Here is an 18,670-nt window from a genome sequence, read left to right as displayed (position 1 = left end):
CTCTATCCACAGGAAGTAAACAATGAAGCTTCCTGCTGAACAACAGCAAAGACATCAAGAACCGTGAGGAATTGATAAAGTAAACTGGTAAATTGTACAACTTTTCACTACACAAACAAGATCAATTATTTACTGCAAGTAGACAAAGCCCTTAAAGGGGTTTTAAAGGGGTTTGCCACTTAAAGTTAATAATTGATATTATTTGTGTAATGAAAAGTTATACAATTTTTCAATATACTTTCTGTATCAGTTCCTCCTGGTTTTCTAGATCTCTGCTTGCTGTACCTCTATAGAAAGCTTCTCTATTTGCTTCCAGTGGATAGATATCTGTCCATGTGATGTGATGGACATGCAGGTACATGAGCCGATATTATTACTGAGAGTAATAGGAGCTGTGTGATAATAAAGGCTTGTGAACCTGCATGTCCATCACCATACACAGGGGGACATTTATCATCAAGTTTCAGTTAAAACTGTTCTAGTTTCCCATGGAAACCAATCACAGCTCAGCTTTAATTTTATAAACAGCTGTAGTAAAATGAAAGCTGAACTCTGATTGGTTGCGATGAGCAACTAGAACAGATCTGCTCTAAGAGACTTATGATAAATCTCCTCCAGATTCTATCCAATAAAGGTAAACATTAAAGCTTTCTTAAGATGCAAAGCAAGCAGAGATCTAGAAAATCACGAGGGATTGATACAGAAAGTAGATTGGAAAAATGTATAACTTTTCCTTACACAAACAATATCAATTATTTACTGAAAATGGACGACCCCTTTAAGCCTCAACACTGATTAACAAATAAGAAAAATAAATTTAAGATACTCGTTCAATGCTCTAAACGGAATTTTTGAAACTCCAGGAAAAAAAAAATTCCTTAACAAATACAATCCAACATGGACAAAGGTTTTTCTCTTCATTGTGGGTGTTACAGGACATCACGTTATTTTCGACCTAAGTATTTTGAGTCAACAATAAATGTTGCATGGTGTTTCTTTGGCAGCCTGTGACTGCCATCACATAATGAGAGCACAGCTTTACCTCATCTGTTGGTCCATGATGTGATTTCCAGGGAATCCTGGATGATTTAGCACATGTAGGCAGTTGCAGAGTATTATGACATTCAGATGACTCCTTTGTCAGTCTTTCATAGGAAACTCTTTTCTCAGAAGAATCTGTGTCAGACGTTCTGCTCATCGAGAACAATGCAGCCGTCCTCTCAGACATTCTGGTGCACAGATGCTTGAGTGGGCTTCTGTTGTGAAAGAATATTTGGTGCAGTATTACAGAACATACTAAGACTTTCAGGATATGAGACCCAAATGTGTTTTACTAGCATTAATTGGCTGCTGTCACTAGGCAAGAGCAACAGATTTTTATGAATCACTGCAGTCTGGAAATAGGAGCAGTCCAACCGCAATGATGGAACGCAACGCTGAGTATCAGCTTATGAATGGTAGGAGAGCTTCATGTAAATGCTGCCGAACCCCCCATATTACATACAGTAAACGCTGTGATATCCTGTCCAATGATATTAAGGGACTTTCCTAGATATAAAAATTATTATGTACCTTTTCCTTAAGGACTAATTGTTCTGAAAAGGGGTTTGATGCCCACATGACTGTCCTGAAAAAATAGTTGCAGAAAAAACAACAACAAAAAAAAAAACACCCTCGCTAACATACAATCTATTCAACTCTATGCCCCATCCAACTCCTTTAGCCCAAATTTTGACAAGAATGCAATAATCAGAACTTTATATGGCATCACCCTTTATATGGTTTCTTGGATGTAGGGTCCCCAATTAGGGCATTATACGGTGTGAACCTACTCCCTGTCCCCGTAGAACTGTCGAAAAAGGAACGGCATTGAAGAACTGAGGGCATTGTGCAAAAAGGCAAAGCAGATTAAAAGGGATAAGAGTTTGTTGTTGGAGATAACCTGGTCCATCTATGTCTGCATTCAGCACCACATAATAGCTCAGCTTCTTGAATCCCTGTATAATTTGCAGTCAAACCCTTGTTTACTGGTTTGGCCTACATATAGTCAGTAGTTTCCTTTTAATGTACAAAGTTGCATATTGGCTGCATAACAAGTGCTTACATTTGCTAAATGCAGGCACCGTAACAATATGAGTATATAAATTTAGTGCTCTTCCCATCCCATTTTAATTATATATTATTATTATTTTAATAAAACTATCTAACTTACTCCATAAAGCTCTCTCATCAAATAAAATTTCAATTAAAAAAATCTGAACACAACGTAATACGCAAAGACTTCTTCAACTAAACCAAAGGGTTAATTAACCAGCGCAATTTAACATTTATCTCCCGAAAATCTATTTTTTTAAAAGAAAACATAGTTTTAGTTTTTATTCAGCAACTTTTTGAAGACTTGGGTGACGGCCAGACGTTTCCCTAATTGAAGCTTCCACAGAAATTGTCTCGCACAGCAAATACGCCTTACAACCTCATCGCGGCGCAACTTTGAAGTTTGGAGATTCAAGAGCCAAAGACAACCACTCTGGAAACGGTAAAGATTTTTTTTTTTTTTGCCCTTTACAATATTACCTTTCTTTTACGGTAAGTGTAAGTAGGGTCCCGATGCTAAAATCTAAGCTATAAAACAATGAAAATTTTGGTCAGGTACCAAACAAACTAAAAGTAGATGTAAGTCAATGAGACACTGTTGCGGTTGAGGTTCGGATAACTTTTTTCTACATAGTGCAAATTTTGGAAGACAGAGCAATTATGCTCCGCCTTCTAGGAGTTGTTTTTGGAAGTATTCTTTAACAGAAATGCTTTACGACGTTCGAGGAGTACTGCCACTAAGCTGAACATCGTGACTACTTCTTTTCAACGTTTTAAGAACTCGTGAAGAGGAGGCCAAAGTATGAAGAACAGAGAGTAGGACCTGCATATGAAATCCAGGCTTCTCCAGAAGGGACTCGGGAATGGACTGTAAAAAGTGACTTAAATTATACATTGTGGCCAAGCCCTCCAAGTAGGAATCCACAATTAAATCGCTGAAGGAATTGTGTGCATTTTTTGCACGAACAACTAAGAAGGCAGCACTGGGGTAAAGTGTTTTAGCCGTTATGGAATCGGAAGGCAAAGCATATACAGAAATGAAATTGACCAACATTTTGTAAAGTAGAAATGCAATAAATTCTAGTTTATGTTGTCCAGATATTTGAAGGGAGTATTTGTGAAATTCTTCAATACTTTCTGCCACACCCACTATTGCAAAAAGTTCACTTTTTAACTGTGGTGAAGAGATATAATCCAGCGGAAAGTTTCCATCAGAATCCTGTTTCTGAAGAATGGCCGACCCTGAAAAGACACAGTAATTGAGTTAATGCAGAGAGCACAAAAACTTTGCGGGAATCAATACTCCATTTTTATTAAAACATACAATTTTATCAAACTGACAGCTGGAAGCTGTTTCATATCCTTCTTACTGTAGAGATCTATACATCTCCATGTGCATAGCTATGAAATAAGTAACTTTTATGACAATTAAAGCTTCTTTAACTAAGCTGAAGTGTTGTGTGCAGAAATAACATAGAACACAAAAGGGGCAATTTATCTTTAGTCTAGATATTTACACAAAAATAATTTTTTGGGGGGGGCCCGAGGGATTTGCGCTTGTTTGATTTATAAGGAGTTAAATCTGAGTCTGTCTGTTTTTGCAACTTTTATTTTTTAAAAAGGTTGCAGATTTTTCAGCAAACACAAGGGAGTGGAGTTTTTTTGTGTAAAAATTTGGGACTTTTATCAACTTTTTTTTTTGGAGACATCAACATCTGGATTACAAAGATAAAAACAAAATACTGGGAAAACTCAGTTGCGGCAAACAACTTTGCTGGATGGGAGAAAAAAGTATCCAAAAAAAACGGCAAATCTAAAAATGGACCAAAATATGTAAAAAAAAAAAGAACAGTCAAAAGAAGATGAGAAGTGGCTGATAACACACTTCCAAAAGTATGCAAAAAAATGTAAACATTTGAATACTCACAACTAATGCATATATTGCACATATCAAAAACATGTTCTAGAAAGTGCACAGATCACCTCTAAGTTAGGGATAATGTAGTCCTATATTTGGTTTGTGTTGATGCTCCTGCGTGCCAATTTCCTGTTGTATTTTTTATTTATTTTTTTTGCACAAGACAAAACAAGAAAAAAAAAAAAGAAAAAAAGAAAGTGCACAGATCTATGCAGTTCTCTGCACTCCAGTGTCAGCTTATGTGACAGGCCCGTCCCCAGCTTGTGACAGTGCCAGAGATGAGTCTGTATACTGGCAGCACTGGTGTGTAAAGAAGTTGATGAATGTAAGTTCAACTAGATCTCCTCCCCTAGGACAGGAAGATCATCCCCTACCAATTCTTCAAGTCAGCCTGGAAAAAAACACACTGCCCCACTCCCTATGTGCTACAGAGGAGCAGCGTCTAATCTAATATTGGCGGCTGCATCACGTAGACTGATTGAAGTGCATCCTGGTATTGGCTTGAGTTGCCTCTATTGATAAATAAAACACCTAGGAGACAGACAAACACACTTCAATAAATACCAACCATGAGGAACGACGAAGACTAAGTGAGACAGACACTGATCTAGCATTTCCAATTGAGACACCAAGTGGCCTTTAGAGGGCAGGAGAAGCCTACAAAAAGGCTTGACGGGAACATACGATGTGATTTAAGAGCCATAAAACATGTGATGTTGTAGCCTTTAAGTGATTGCAACTCGTTCCATACAGCTTTATAAGAAGTTACAGAATTGTGATAGTGTTCTGGACCAGTAATATTTCTCAAAAACATCTCCCAAACACTAGTAACTAAATTTCATTGTTGTCATTCAGGTTTTGCTTTATAATTGAGAAAAGTCGCCTACTGAAAAACAATAAATTCAAAAATTAAATAAAAATACAACAAAAACGTAAAATGAAGTGTGTGATACTTCGCTGTGTAGGTAAAGAGGTATAATGTATAAATGTAAGCAAGTGTAATTTTATATAAAATAATATGAAGACATTCATTTATGGCAGAATTTAAGTTATTGATTCTATTTAGCAATAACACGGAAAGCAAAAAACAAAAAAACAAAAGAAAATTGTATATTATAAAATTAAAAATGTAAGTAAATTAAGATTTCTTATCACTTACCTCCATGTCGAAGCAGCATTTTGCCAATTTCGATGTGTCCGTTTTGTAGAGCATCGTGTAAGGGAGTCACACCATCCACATGACTGAGCAAGTCGACTTCTGGGCAGCGCTGCAAAATTTCACGGACACATTCTGTGCTGCCATGGTTACAAGCCTCATGTAACGGCGTCCAGCCTGCATTGTCTGAGTTATAAATCAGCAACAATTAAAAGAGAATCCATCTAGAACACAGTACACATCCCACAAGATGAAGAAAGAAATAAGCCGGCAGAACAACGCTGTGTGCGCCGTCTGTGTTAAACAATCATAAGAGAAACCAAGGATGGGAGAAGAAAATCAATATTGTCAGTATCACTGTTCATCTTAGCACATGGTACACACACAGAAAAAAACTAATATGACTCCTAGCAGCTTGAATTCAATACTAGAACACAGAATTCACCACGGGATTGTTTTGTGGGAGTTTAACATGAAATAAAAAGATATTAAAGAAAAAAAAAAAACTCACCTTTTGCATTAATGTCAATTCCAGGAAGGGAGAGCTGTAGGCGCAGCCTCTTGACATTGTTGCTTCGACAGGCTTTATGCATCGGCGTTTCTCCTAGAAGGTAAAACACATGTAATTTTAGTGACACGGTGGCCTGTGTGGTCTAAAAAACAAATATTTAATAACAAAAAAATAATAATAAAAGAAAAAATAGCCCTAACTTGATGCCAAAGACTTATTGTAAAGTGAGCAGTCCCTCTCAGCAGCCCAGCGCCTGCCATAGCCCTCTTATTCTCTCCCCTAATCCGACAGCTTTTGCTTTTAAAGCTTCTATGACTTACAATAAAAACTCAAAATGAACAGCGAACTCCAAAAACACTCGGTTTGGAGGCAATAAAAGTTTAGAGTGCGCAGTTGCCCTTCCCTTAAAATTATTCATGAACCTCCATTACACGAGTCGTCCTTTTATACAGCATTTATGGCTTAATTCAAATGAATGTCTCTGGCCAAGCACGAGTGCCTCCACACAGGAAAGGATAATTCACAATTTCCAATCCTTTAGCAGATGGTTTGCCGCTCCTCGGTAAGCTGCCTTGACTACAGAGACACTGCGAATAATGTGCAGAAAAGGGGACAATATAAATCTAGACATTTAAAATGAAAGCAGAGATGACAAGCCCGCCAGAATTTACTGTTGTTTTCTGCCTTCAGCCAATAACTGCTAGAAGAAAACTGGAAGGATCTGTATTGGCTGATATTGGTAGGCAATGTACACCGATGACTTGCATTGCTGTCCATTTACTGGTTGTTTGACTGTCAGAAAATGCAAAGTATTGTAAACGGTTTATCTGATATATGGGAATTTGACATAAAATAAACATAAAGCAGGAGCTAATTTATCCAATCAGCATAAAATGCAACAAATAATAAATAAGAATAATATACTCGAGTATAAGCCAAGTTTTTCAGCACAAAAACTGTGCTAAAAACCCGAAACTCGGCTTATACTCAAGTCAAAAAAAGAAAAGAAATTGAAAACTAACCTTCCCGGCGCCCCCGCCGGTCTTCTGTTTGATCCGTCTGGCAGTGGTAGGTCCGCACGACGTCACAGGCTCTAACGTCCGTCGTCGCTGCAATAGTATTGTGTGTGCCACCGCTGCCAGACGGATCTAACAGAAGACCTGCGGGAGTAATTGGGCGCCAGAAAGGTGAGTTTTCAATTAGTTTTTTTTAATAAATTGGGCAAAACTGGTACCACTGGCTGTAAAACGGGGCTGCTGGCTGCTATATACTTGCGGACAGAAACTGGCTACTATATACTGGGGGGGGGGCACTGGCAGCTATATACTGGGGGGGCAGGCACTGGCTAGTTATATACTGGGGGGAGGCGGTGACCAATGCATTTCCCACCCTCGGCTTATACTCGAGTATATACGGTAATAGTAGCAATATCATATTCTGCAGCGTTTTACAGATCAAGGGGAACGTATACAAATGATATAAGACATTACAGAGTAATAAGGTTGTCAAATAAAACTACAGGAGGGAGGACCCTGCTCGCAAGAGCTTACAGTCTATGAGCAGAAAGAGGTGGCAAGGGAGGAAGAATGAATCAACAAATTACAAGTCTTAATTTAGAAACAAAATGTACATTATTTAAATAGTGAAATGTATAAAACCCAAATGAGAGCCCCTTCATTGAAACTAGTTGCTACATTTAAACAGTTTATTTCCCATGTCACAATCTAGATTTAAAAAAGGTAAAAGTACTTTAATCTGCAATTTTAACTCTGACCACTAAGGGTGCGTTCACACGTGACAGTAACGCATGCGTTTTCAAATGCATCAGAAGAGCTACGAAGAGGAGTTATGCCCGATTACATAGCTGTTTACATTGTGTTTACAAAACAAATATGTTACCACAATGTTAACACGTATTTCTAAAAGCAATGTTAACAGCTATGCTACTGCCATGTGTAAACGCACCCTCAGACTAATAATAGACTGCCACTTACTGGTTTTGTTTGGGGTTTTTTTTGCAGCAGTCACCTCGTTTACAACACTGTCAAGACAGACAGAACTACAACAGAAGATAACATCGCTATAGAAAACCCATCCACCACTGACATTAGATGACGCCACGGCTTTTCTTCTACAGAAAAAAGGTCTCGAAATATCTCCTTTAGACCTCAGTCAATCCATTTCTGGACCATGAGTTTGACATAAAGATTACCACTAAATGATGGTAACAGAGAGGCTCAGGCAAGATGGCAGCCCCCATGATCAAGGACAGAAAATCAATAAAACATAAATCAGAGAATAAAAACAGTTCAGAGAAATTATGTTATTTGCATTTATTTAAAATTCTATTTTCAGGGGGATCCCATGCTGGAAAGGGGCTGTAAGTGACATGTCTGGATTTTCTAAGAGAAGAGCAAGAAGCAGGTACTGCTATAGTTCAGGCAGCTGGGTTAAAGTGACCGCTTTCCTATCCAAAGACAAGGACATAAGCGAGATCCCATAATATCCTAAAAAAAGAATATGTTGTTTGTATAGTGTATACAGTAGTTTGTATAGCAACTATATACAAACTAACATAACACTGACACAGTACAAGTTGTCACGAAAGGGAAGAGAAGGTGCAATAAAGGTCAATGTTGTCCTATCAATTGTTCTGCTTTGTAGTAAGATGCTGTATATTTCTCAAGGATTTATCTTTGTGCCCCATTAGTGTAAGTAGTGGCATGGTACCAGTATTCTGCCCAATCTTGTATGGGGGGTACATTAAAAAGCTTTTTTGTATTACTACTTTTGTACAAAGGCATGTACCAACAAGGGAGACCAGGGCAAAGCACAGAGAGGTGGCGCAGGAAACTGGTACTCATTATTTTGTTAATTTCTGCGCCGGGCCAGTCTTAGCACCCTTTAAATTCAAGTACCTGTACTGGACATAAACATGTATCTCTTAAATATGTCTTGGGTGCACTCAGTCTACAAAAGCAGCTTTGCCAACCTTTGCAGGACAGGCCCCAATATAGTTTGGCAACCAATTAATGTTTCACAATCACATTACTTGGTGCTGTATGGGCGCAGCAAGGGTCCCATTGCTGACCACATTGATGCCTTTATCCAGTGTGGCATCTAGGTGGTTAGAGGGGTTGAGCGCAAGTGTGGCATTTACAACAGATTTACAGGTAGATCACCTGTGCCACCTTTACTGTACAGTGTTATGCTAACCACATTCAGTCAACTCCATACATGACGGAGGTGATGGTTTGGTGCTCTGGAATAACAAAGTCTGCAGCATCTTCTTGACTAGGACATTGATTAACGCAGTGCTCACTTCTTCTGTTATCACTGGCAATCACCTTGTCTTAACAATAAGGTGTACCCATGTTACTCATCCCCAACCATTCAGCTATAATATATTTTGGACATGGCCACTTACGTTGATTTCTCTATTGTGCTTCCACACTAGAATTGATTGACCCATCATATGAAGGAACTCCAATAGAATGAAATATGAATATTTTCCATAGTTTTTTTTTTCCCATTGGTTTTTATTGTATTATTTTTCAGACTAGTGTCATTTATTGTATTATAGTAATAACATTACTATATAGTATAACATTTAAAGGGGCATTCCAGGAATATGAATGCCTGAGATAAAAACCCACAGGGCTATAACTAAATTATTACAACAAGACTCAATGTCATTAATCACAAGATGGAGCTTAAATAGTTTGCTATTATGATTCACAAAACTTTATGGCCACTCTAAAGTAGGTTGAGTTATTTTCAAGATGGCCGCTACAGGATACTACAAATCCCATGATCCCTGAGTCCTCAGTAACTCCTCCTCCCTCTTATGATCTGCTCCCAGTGATGATATAACAGACTGTCCTGCTCTGTTACCATAGTAACGATGTGTCATTGCCATCACTGCACATAACATCACCAAGATGACGTCTCAACACAACACTGGCCATACTGGATGCACTGCAACCAACCAACTACCGCCAAACGTAGTGGTGATCACATGACCTGCCCAGGCAGGTGCAGGACACATGATGTGGGCATGTGACCATCGGCCATCTTCTGTCCTGTGTCTGCTCCACAGGGACAAAATCAATGGACTGATTAAAGGGACGGTAGCATTTTAATTCTTTACTATAGTGTATGTCCATATCACTGTTCTGCTAAGGGGAGTAAAATTTTAAACAACAGCTAAGTACATATTACCTTATATTATACTTCTGGAATACTATATTCTGGAATACCACTTTATATACAATATTCAGTAGGTACTGCTCTCAGCTACACCGTCTTATGTATGTTCGGGACTAATGATGTCTCTTTTAACTAAAATACTTGGGCTTAAATAGAGCTGTAAATAAAGCCAAGGGTGATGCAGTCTGGGCTCAGTGCCTGCAGTAAAACAGTCCATATGTGAAATTTCTGCAGCCTAACAAGATACAGTCTTTGTTCACAAAATGTCTAGGCCTGACACTGATAGACAGGAGGCATTATACTACCAAATCAGATGATGGCTACACTGCTCGCAGAACAGATGTGGGACCACGGTTGTAGTAGAGGAACAACATAAATTGCATATAAAATGTAATATTTTAATGTTAACCGCTTTCCAACTTCCTAGACACAGAATTGCAAACAAAAGGTTGTGCAACTTTATAAATACATAATACATTTTATCTTTAAGTAATATTGAGTAATACCTGTTATTGTCAAGACCAATATGTACAGTTCTTTAGGCTTCAGAGCTGAAATCTCAATGTATCCATCTGGTACAGTGTTTTTACAAGGATTTTATGCTACATAAGATTTTTTGGGAAACTTTCTGAAATTGGTGAACGTTCTTGTTCATTTTTGTATGACGGCAGCTACAAAGTAAGCCAAAAAAACACAGCAAAACACTCCCTAAAAAAATGTTATCCTTAACTTCAGCATAATTTTTTTTTAGAAATTGATGGGACCCGACTCTATGATAATCGCCATGATAAAGTTGATTCCACTCAAGGCCTTACAACAATTGGTTCTCCTACTCCTAGCAGCAGGGCTAAATTTATTACATCTCCCCAGTAAAGTCACTGTGAATGCTGTCGAAGGTCTTATAACATGTCTACTTCACTCCTTGATACAGTTGGAACCATGAACCCAGTAGAGGTCATTTTTCCAATTATTATGGATGGTTCAAATCATTCTGGACACCCCCATGCATAAAATATTAGGATCTTTGAGCTGATGCATCCTCATATACACAGGCCATCACTGATTTTTATACGGGAATGAAATAAGTGTGTGAACTGCTGTTGGTTATTTTGTTGACTGCTAAGGCATAACTACTTTGTCATTGATAAGCTGAATTTTTGGTTTAATTCCTAGTTCTTCCATCACTTATGGGACATGGAAATGAAAAGTGATGTTTATCCATTGGTTCCTTGGCGGGGAGGAGGTTTTTGTGGAGAAGACTATTTCCTGGATTTGGACAAGTAAAGCAGACAAACAACCATTTAGTTGAATTTGATGCTCAGCTGAAACTCAATAACATTGTCCTTAGTTTTTCAGTCAAGATTGTCAGTTCTTTTTCTTTTCAGATGTCAAGATCACTAGGGATCAACATAGATAACCGCATGGAAACCACAAAGTTCCAATAGCAATCGTGTGATTGATTATCTGCTGCACCCAACACCACTGAAAATGAGCATTCCCAAAGGGGCAGGTCCTACGGGGATTACAGGAACTTTACAAACACCGTAAATTAATTTTATGAGAGCTACTATTTTTTTCTCCTTCCTAACTTTATGTTCATCAGGTCACCCCACAAAACACCAGCTTCACCTCCAGCACCGATAGTGTAACATATTTCTCTATGATGGAAGTATTCCCGTCCACTGCACTCTGCACGGTCCATGGGATCTCAAGCGTTTTTCCACGGGCTGTGTGCAGGAAGCATTAGGTGTATAAAGATATAATATTAACAGCTGCTATGATATAAATCACAGGGATAAATTTATCAATAGTGCCTGAAAGTAAGTCTTCTGCTGTGCCAGATTTATCAGTGTTTTTCACAAAGGTGGTCAATTAATTTTCCCATTGCGCCACATGAGAAATTGGAAGGTTTTAGAGGGGCAGACTAATAAACTTAACTCCATTTCACCCAACCCAGATCTTACTCAGGAGCATTCAGCTTCCTTGAAGTTAACAATACAGGCGGTCCCCTACTCAAGGACACCCAACTTACAGACAACCCATAGTTACAGACAGACCCCTCTGACCTCTGGTGAAGCTCTCTGGATGCTTTACTATAGTCCCAGACTGCAATGATCAGCTGTAAAGTGTTTGTAATGAGGGTTTATTGATAATCCTTGGTCCCATTACAGCAAAATATGTTTAAACTCCAAATGTCACTGGGGCCAAAATTTTTTCTGTCTGGATCTACAATTATAAAATATACAGTTTCGACTTACATACAAATTCAACTTAAGAACAAACCTCCGGACCCTATCTTGTACGTAACCCGGGGACTGCCTGTATAAGCCATCTTATGCTCCAGAATCGAGGCACAACAAGGCGACAACCAGGCACATCAACGATTCAACTCCAAGGAGGACTCCAAAGCCATCCCGGGTAGCCAGCACTGGACTAGCGATGCCTCAGTGGGTTGTAATTCAGGTGTAATGGCGAGCAGTCAGGCAGGCAGGCAAACTTTCCAACAATCTCACACAGGCTGGTCAGAGATAGTTTTAGGGCAACATTTGGCCCGTGGGTCGTACAATGCCCAGGTCACTTGTCTTAGTTCACACCAGGATATAGTGGCGCATTAGCATAATTCTTAGGGCACTCCACCTTTCCTGATACCACAACCCCTGGGTCGTACTAGTCATAAAAGTCTCTAAACTCTCTTAATCCCTTGATAAATGTGGAGCAAGGGATTGAGGTTTTAATATTCTGCTGTAAACAGATTGGAAAATTTGCCCCATAGTATCCAAAAACGTTATCTACAACATAATAGAAATATGTGATTCTTTGGAACCTCATACTATACCTTTTACATCAGGACCACCATAGGACCATCTACTAAATGGAGGGTCTTTGATAGAACTCGATTCCCCTTCTTTGTTTCGTCTTAACTTTTTGACAGATCTGTTCAGTAACAAACAACATTGCATATCAAACCTACAAACATTTTGCAATGAAAGGAAGAGGATTCCATTAGCATAATGGATAGAATGCAAATCAAAAGGGACAATATTGTAACTGGTCACTAACAGAGATTACCTGCAAACCTACATGTGTGATGTCAAGCAAAAATATACAAAACTTGTGGGTAAGAAAACTGCAGCAGTTTCTTGTAGAAACTAATTTTATACTTTTTTTTTTTTTTTACTTTTTATAGTTTGCCTTGGGTATTATAGTTAACTATCATAACTTTCCTTTGTAGCTGTTGGCTTACTCCTTACCAGTTTGTGCACATGGCCTCAGGAAAAACTGTGAACTTTTGGCTGAAGTGGATGTAGAGCAGAGGGGGTTAAACAATAAACTAACAAGTTTGACACGTAACCTGGGATCCTGAGAGCTGTGGATAATTTCTGTAGGATTGTTCTCACACAAGCACACACCTGCAGGCAGGGATATTAGTTTGGGGTCATGAAGGGTTTGGAGACAGGTTATATATCCTGCAGAGAATAGTCTTCTTCCTGAGTTTTACATGTGAATAGTTGCACACCTGTAAGCTATGACACCACCTCACATCCTGCCGCTCGTCTGATGGATAAGCATTGATTTATTCTATTACCCGTCTTGCCTGCAGATCTTGATAATGAAAGACTGCACACGTCTAACACAGGGGAAGCTATAAACATGCTTCTTGTGGTCAGCGCTAGATACAAGGAGTATCCACATGTAGAACTGGCTGGTACAAGACCTTAAATTGATTATATCCAGAAAAAAAGGTGTATTTTGGCAGTGATTTACTTTAAATTCTTCAAAAATTATTTAAAGGGACACTCCAGTAAAAGCTGGTTCATTGAATTATACTTTGTTCAAGGCCTGAAGGGAGGAGCATGACTCTAGGATATGAAAATGAGTCCTGCAATGAGTCCTCCCTGCAGGCCCTGCAACATGTTTTACTCAATAAATTAGTTTTGACTAAAGTGTTCCTTTTTGGTGAAGGACAACACATTATTTGCTCCTTAATAACAAATTGTTGCCTTCTTAGGCCGCAGTCACAACCAGTGTTTGAAATTCAGTCTGCGGGAAGGGGCTTTGGCCAATCCCATACGCGTTTCTTCTGCCATCGGCTCAAGTCCCTCTCCACCCGAGAGACGTAACCATTTCATTTCGATGTTGATAAATGGGTCTTGGGTGAGGTTTTCGGTGGCACCATTGGGGTGCATATAACTTAACTGATTAACATTTATTAACTCTTTATGGGGAGATTTTCTGGTTTAAAAAAGGGCCATTATACCACTGCCATATTTCTCTATACATTTCACGTTGATTATACATCAGAATTTACAAAAGCCACAACTTTTTAACTTTTTGAAATGCTAACATTAAGGGGTACCCCTAAGGTCACAGGTGCCATAGCAACCCACTGTGATTGTTGAGGGGCCCGATTGAGGAGTAATTGTATGAAACACGCCATTGTGCACTGTCCAAGAAAAATAGTAAGTGGTAATAATTTCTATAATAATTTCTATAGTGCCATCAAATTCTGCAGCACTTTTACAGAAAGTCTGCTATTGAATGTGGCATCTGAAGAGTTAAATGTCCCCTTAGAGCAATTAACAACACTGGCCATTGGAGCAGGGGCCATCACCACCAGCCTTCAGTTGTGCTCAATAGACTTACTTGCTCTGTTCTGATAACAGGCAAAAGCTAATAGAGATGTGACTGACTGTAAAAGTCACTCTACCTTATATCTAGTAACAAATTATTTTCTCCTTTTGATACCTACAACAAATAATTATTAATATTCGCTGATGAGAGGCAGACACATTGCAATGGTGAGAGCCTAACAAAGGGAATTACTATAAGGCAGTGGTGGTGAAGCTATGGCCCCGGTGCCAAAGGGTGCACTCAGAGCCCTCTCTGTGGGCAAGTGGGACATGAACCCAGCTCAGAGTTCACTACACAGAACTCAAGACCTCCTCATTCCTGACGCCCCAGGACACACTGGATTTGCCGCGCTCAGGGCTGGGTTATCATTTGTTCTGGACCCCACATTTTTATCCGATTTGTGGGCTCTGGAAAGGAGCTACAATGATGATACAAACTTCCCCTCCTTCAACGTTATCGGTGTCCTCAGGATGGCAAAGATGTAGCAAAGAAGAAAGCAATAAATAACTTTTTTAGATTGCAGTGTTGGTACTCTGCAATAAATAAGTTGGTTTTGGCTGTAGTTTGAAGATTCACCATCACTGTTTTAGGGCATATGCTACATAGAGATGATTAAAAAAAAAAAAAAAAAATCACAATGAATAAAAGAGTAATAACTGGTAGGCAAATGGATTGCGTTGGAAATTGGGCCACAAAACCCATATTGTGCGAAGTCTATGTTATATCTATGTTTGTGGAAAAAGCCAACGTGGGACATGGATATAATGGATGTGTACACACACACATATTAGGATCATGTAGCTTACAATTAGTCAGTGCAGTGACACATTCTTAGGAAATGCTATAATTTTCGGAGCTGGCTGCTGGAAGCCATACAGTGACGTGCCCTCACAAGGTTTGCAGGATCTTCCAGGGCAATCCATCAGAGACGCCCGAGCAGTGTTGTAGGTTAAACACAAAAAGGCTTTCTGACAGTCAGATTCATTTCCAGACAACAACAAAGGTCAGACAAAGTTCAAGAGATGTGTCAGGTCAGGAGCTGTCCCCCAAAGCAGAAAAATGGTGATGTTATAGGTATTACTTACGGCAGATCAAGCAGCACATCGCCTTGGTTTTGATTTTCACCATTTAGCATCAGTAAAGCCCTTTGAGACTCCAGGCAAGGCCGCTGCCCTATTTTCCTTTTTCTTCCGAGTTTCTGGACTTTTTCATTGCCACATGCTACCCCCTTCCATAGTGCAGGGATGTATGTAGAGATCTGATGGCAGAAATATTATATCAAGACAAATCGACTAGAACAAAAGCAACCTATCTGGAGAACACAAAGCATTCAATTAGCAGAAGGAACTGAAGACACATCAAAGGAGGGTTAAATGTATAGCGGCCGTGACTAATATTAATCATTTATATGTGCACCTACAATTACGGAAAAGCTCAGACATCACTTTCAACAGACATCAGGGACTACTGCGAATTTCACACAGAAAGAAAAAGAAAGATCTATAATGGTCTCATGGTAAAATGCAACATGAACCGGGACAACCCCAGGGGTATTAAAGGAACTAATTCATGCTGCACAACAGGGGCCCTAAAGCATTTGCCTGTCACCTTTTATTTTGGGATAAAGACCAGTGACCCGTTTGGAGATTTAGATTTCATCAGTACAGCAGTTACAGTAGCTTTAGATGTCTCTTAATGTACTCATTGCTTTCATGACTTGACCTTTTACACTCCTCATAAATATAAAAAGTAAACAGTACGATGCAATAAATATGGAAACATTCTCATTAAACGAAGCTTCTCTAATGACTGACAGCTCAGAATTGTGACAGCTTTGCAGCAGCATAAAAGGGAACCTGTCAGCTTCAAGGCCACATGTGAACTAAACACATGGCTTGGGCCTTGGCCATCATAAGCAAGCCTTTCTTAAAATTCTTCGTAAAAAAAAAAAAAAAAATTGATGCACCATAGGAGGGACTAAACATTTCAGTTTAACGTATAACTGCTTCTCTTATTTAGATGAAGGAGGAGAAGGAGATAATCTCTACTCATCTGCAGTCTAAAGCCCATTGACCAGGTGCAACTCGCTCCATAAACTCCATGGAATCCTAGAACCACTCATTCAAACTTCTTTTAGGTGTGGTCCCATAAATCCTGCAGGTGCACTAATTGAGTTTGTCAAAACTTGAGAGAGGTGGCAGATGGATCACTCTGTGTAGAGGGCCAAGCTATACGAGGGGGTGGTGGAGAATAAGAGCAGCCCGTGTGGAGAAGGAGGAGCAGAAGGAGAGCGGCCCGCGTGGAGAAGGAGGAGCAGAAGGAGAGCAGCTCGTGTGGAGGAGAAGGAGCAGAAGGAGAGCGGCACGTGTGGAGGAGGAGGAGCAGAAGGAGAGCGGCCCGTGTGGAGGAAATGCAGCAGAAGGAGAGCGGCCCGTGTGGAGGAGGAGGAGGAGCAGAAGGAGAGCGGCCCGTGTGGAGGAGGAGGAGCAGAAGGAGAGCGGCACGTGTGGAGGAGGAGGAGCAGAAGGAGAGCGGCACGTGTGGAGGAGGAGGAGCAGAAGGAGAGCGGCACGTGTGGAGGAGGAGGAGCAGAAGGAGAGTGGCCCGTGTGGAGGAGGACAAGGAGAGAGTGAGAAGAAGGGCAGTCTGTATGGGGGAGAAGAAGGGCAGTCTGTATGGGGTAGAAGATGGAGGTATAAGGAACAATATTCTCTTCGAGGAGCCCTTGGATGTTTTCAGGAGAACATTAACTTCCTTGGCTACTTTTTGTGTAACTTTGTGTAATAAAGACACATTTATTAATTGAGAAGAAAAGCTCTTGAGGTTGTTAACCTCGTCACTTACTTATTACAAAAACCCACTATAAATGTAAAAATTGGTCAATGTAAGAAAGAACTGCTCAGTAGGACTGGGGCGCTCTTTTATATATTTTTAGATCCAAAAGTTGATATGACAATGATATTCATGTTTTTCTTCTGCTGTTTTTTGGCTGAAAGACAGCATTTAAAAACTCATCACTTTCTCTCAGCATTAAAGGTTACTATGTGAAGTGAACTGTGAAAAGTGCCTGGACAGCTTGAGAGATAATAAGTGCCTACTTGCCACCGTCTCCTATAGTAAATGGATCTCAGCGTGCAGAGGTGATTAGGGGGTGGGAGACAGTTTGGCCGGCCACAGAGGACCTGATCCCCCTACTTGACTCAAATTTTAGGCAACAGGAATAATGTCCATAATAGACTTGACCTCTAAACTGTGTACTGGTGTCACATAGGCCAACTGCAGTGTATTTATGATATAAGAACTTCTCATAACAGTCCTATCATTGTCCAATAAATAATTATTGGGTGTTATAGTTGTTCATGGGTCACAATTACTTTATCCAGTTCAAGTTTTGAGTCAATAGGGCACATGTATCATAAGTCTGCTTTGACTGTCTGTTTTCTGGGACTTTTCTTGGCTTCTCTGCTTGTCAGATGCACGGAGTATAAGCCGACCAAAATATAAGCCAAAGTACCCAATTTTACCACAAACTATCGACTCAAGTATAAGCCTCGGGTGGGAAATGCATTGATCACAGCCAGACCCAGTGTATAGCAAGCCCCGGCCCCCCCAGCGTATAGCAAGCCCCGGCCCCCCCAGCGTATACCAAGCCCCGGCCCCCCCAGCGTATACCAAGCCCCGGCCCCCCCAGCGTATACCAAGCCCCGGCCCCCCCAGCGTATAGCAAGCCCCGCCCCCCCGGCGTATAGCAAGCCCCGGCCCCCCGGCGTATAGCAAGCCCCGGCCCCCCGGCGTATAGCAAGCCCCGGCCCCCCGGCGTATAGCAAGCCCCGGCCCCCCAGCGTATAGCAAGCCCCGGCCCCCAGTATATAGCAAGCCCCGCCCCCCAGTATATAGCAAGGCCCGGCCCCCAGTATATAGCAAGCCCCGGCCCCCAGTATGCAGCTAGCTCAAGCCCACGAAGCCTTCCCCCCCAGCCTGCTGAAGTCACAGCCTGTGTGCCACCAGCACACACGGACCTGCCACTGGAAGAAAGAAGAAGACATGTAAGGGGTGTTGGAAAGGTGAGTTCTGACAGTTTTTTTTTTTTAATACACTCCAGTGTAAACCAAGTGTGGGTTTTCAGCAGATTTTTTTGTGCTGAAAAACT

At 40.4% G+C, this 18,670-nt stretch overlaps 1 protein-coding gene and 1 long non-coding RNA gene across 4 annotated transcripts in view; one reads left to right on the top strand and one right to left on the bottom strand.

Moving 5' to 3' along the window:
- The first annotated feature begins 1 nt into the window (after position 1).
- LOC140120725 (uncharacterized) lies at positions 2-8,000 on the top strand. Its single transcript, XR_011853959.1, has 2 exons — positions 2-87; positions 7,701-8,000. It is a non-coding gene; the product is annotated as an uncharacterized lncRNA (long non-coding RNA).
- Positions 2,526-18,670, bottom strand: part of SLF1 (SMC5-SMC6 complex localization factor 1) — a 53,396-nt gene continuing 37,251 nt past the window's right edge. For all 3 annotated transcript variants that reach the window (XM_072139658.1, XM_072139666.1, XM_072139673.1), the window contains 5 exons: positions 15,606-15,778; positions 12,725-12,822; positions 5,680-5,772; positions 5,172-5,354; positions 2,526-3,336 (listed from right to left, as the gene is read on the bottom strand). In XM_072139658.1, coding sequence (XP_071995759.1) covers positions 2,807-3,336; positions 5,172-5,354; positions 5,680-5,772; positions 12,725-12,822; positions 15,606-15,778 — 1,077 coding nt within the window. In that variant the 3' untranslated portion in view covers positions 2,526-2,806. The remainder of the gene's footprint in view (positions 3,337-5,171; positions 5,355-5,679; positions 5,773-12,724; positions 12,823-15,605; positions 15,779-18,670) is intronic.

The sequence above is a fragment of the Engystomops pustulosus genome, chromosome 1, assembly GCF_040894005.1.
Source record: "Engystomops pustulosus chromosome 1, aEngPut4.maternal, whole genome shotgun sequence".
Lineage (NCBI taxonomy): Eukaryota > Metazoa > Chordata > Amphibia > Anura > Leptodactylidae > Engystomops > Engystomops pustulosus.
This window is presented reverse-complemented; position numbering and strand designations above follow the sequence as displayed.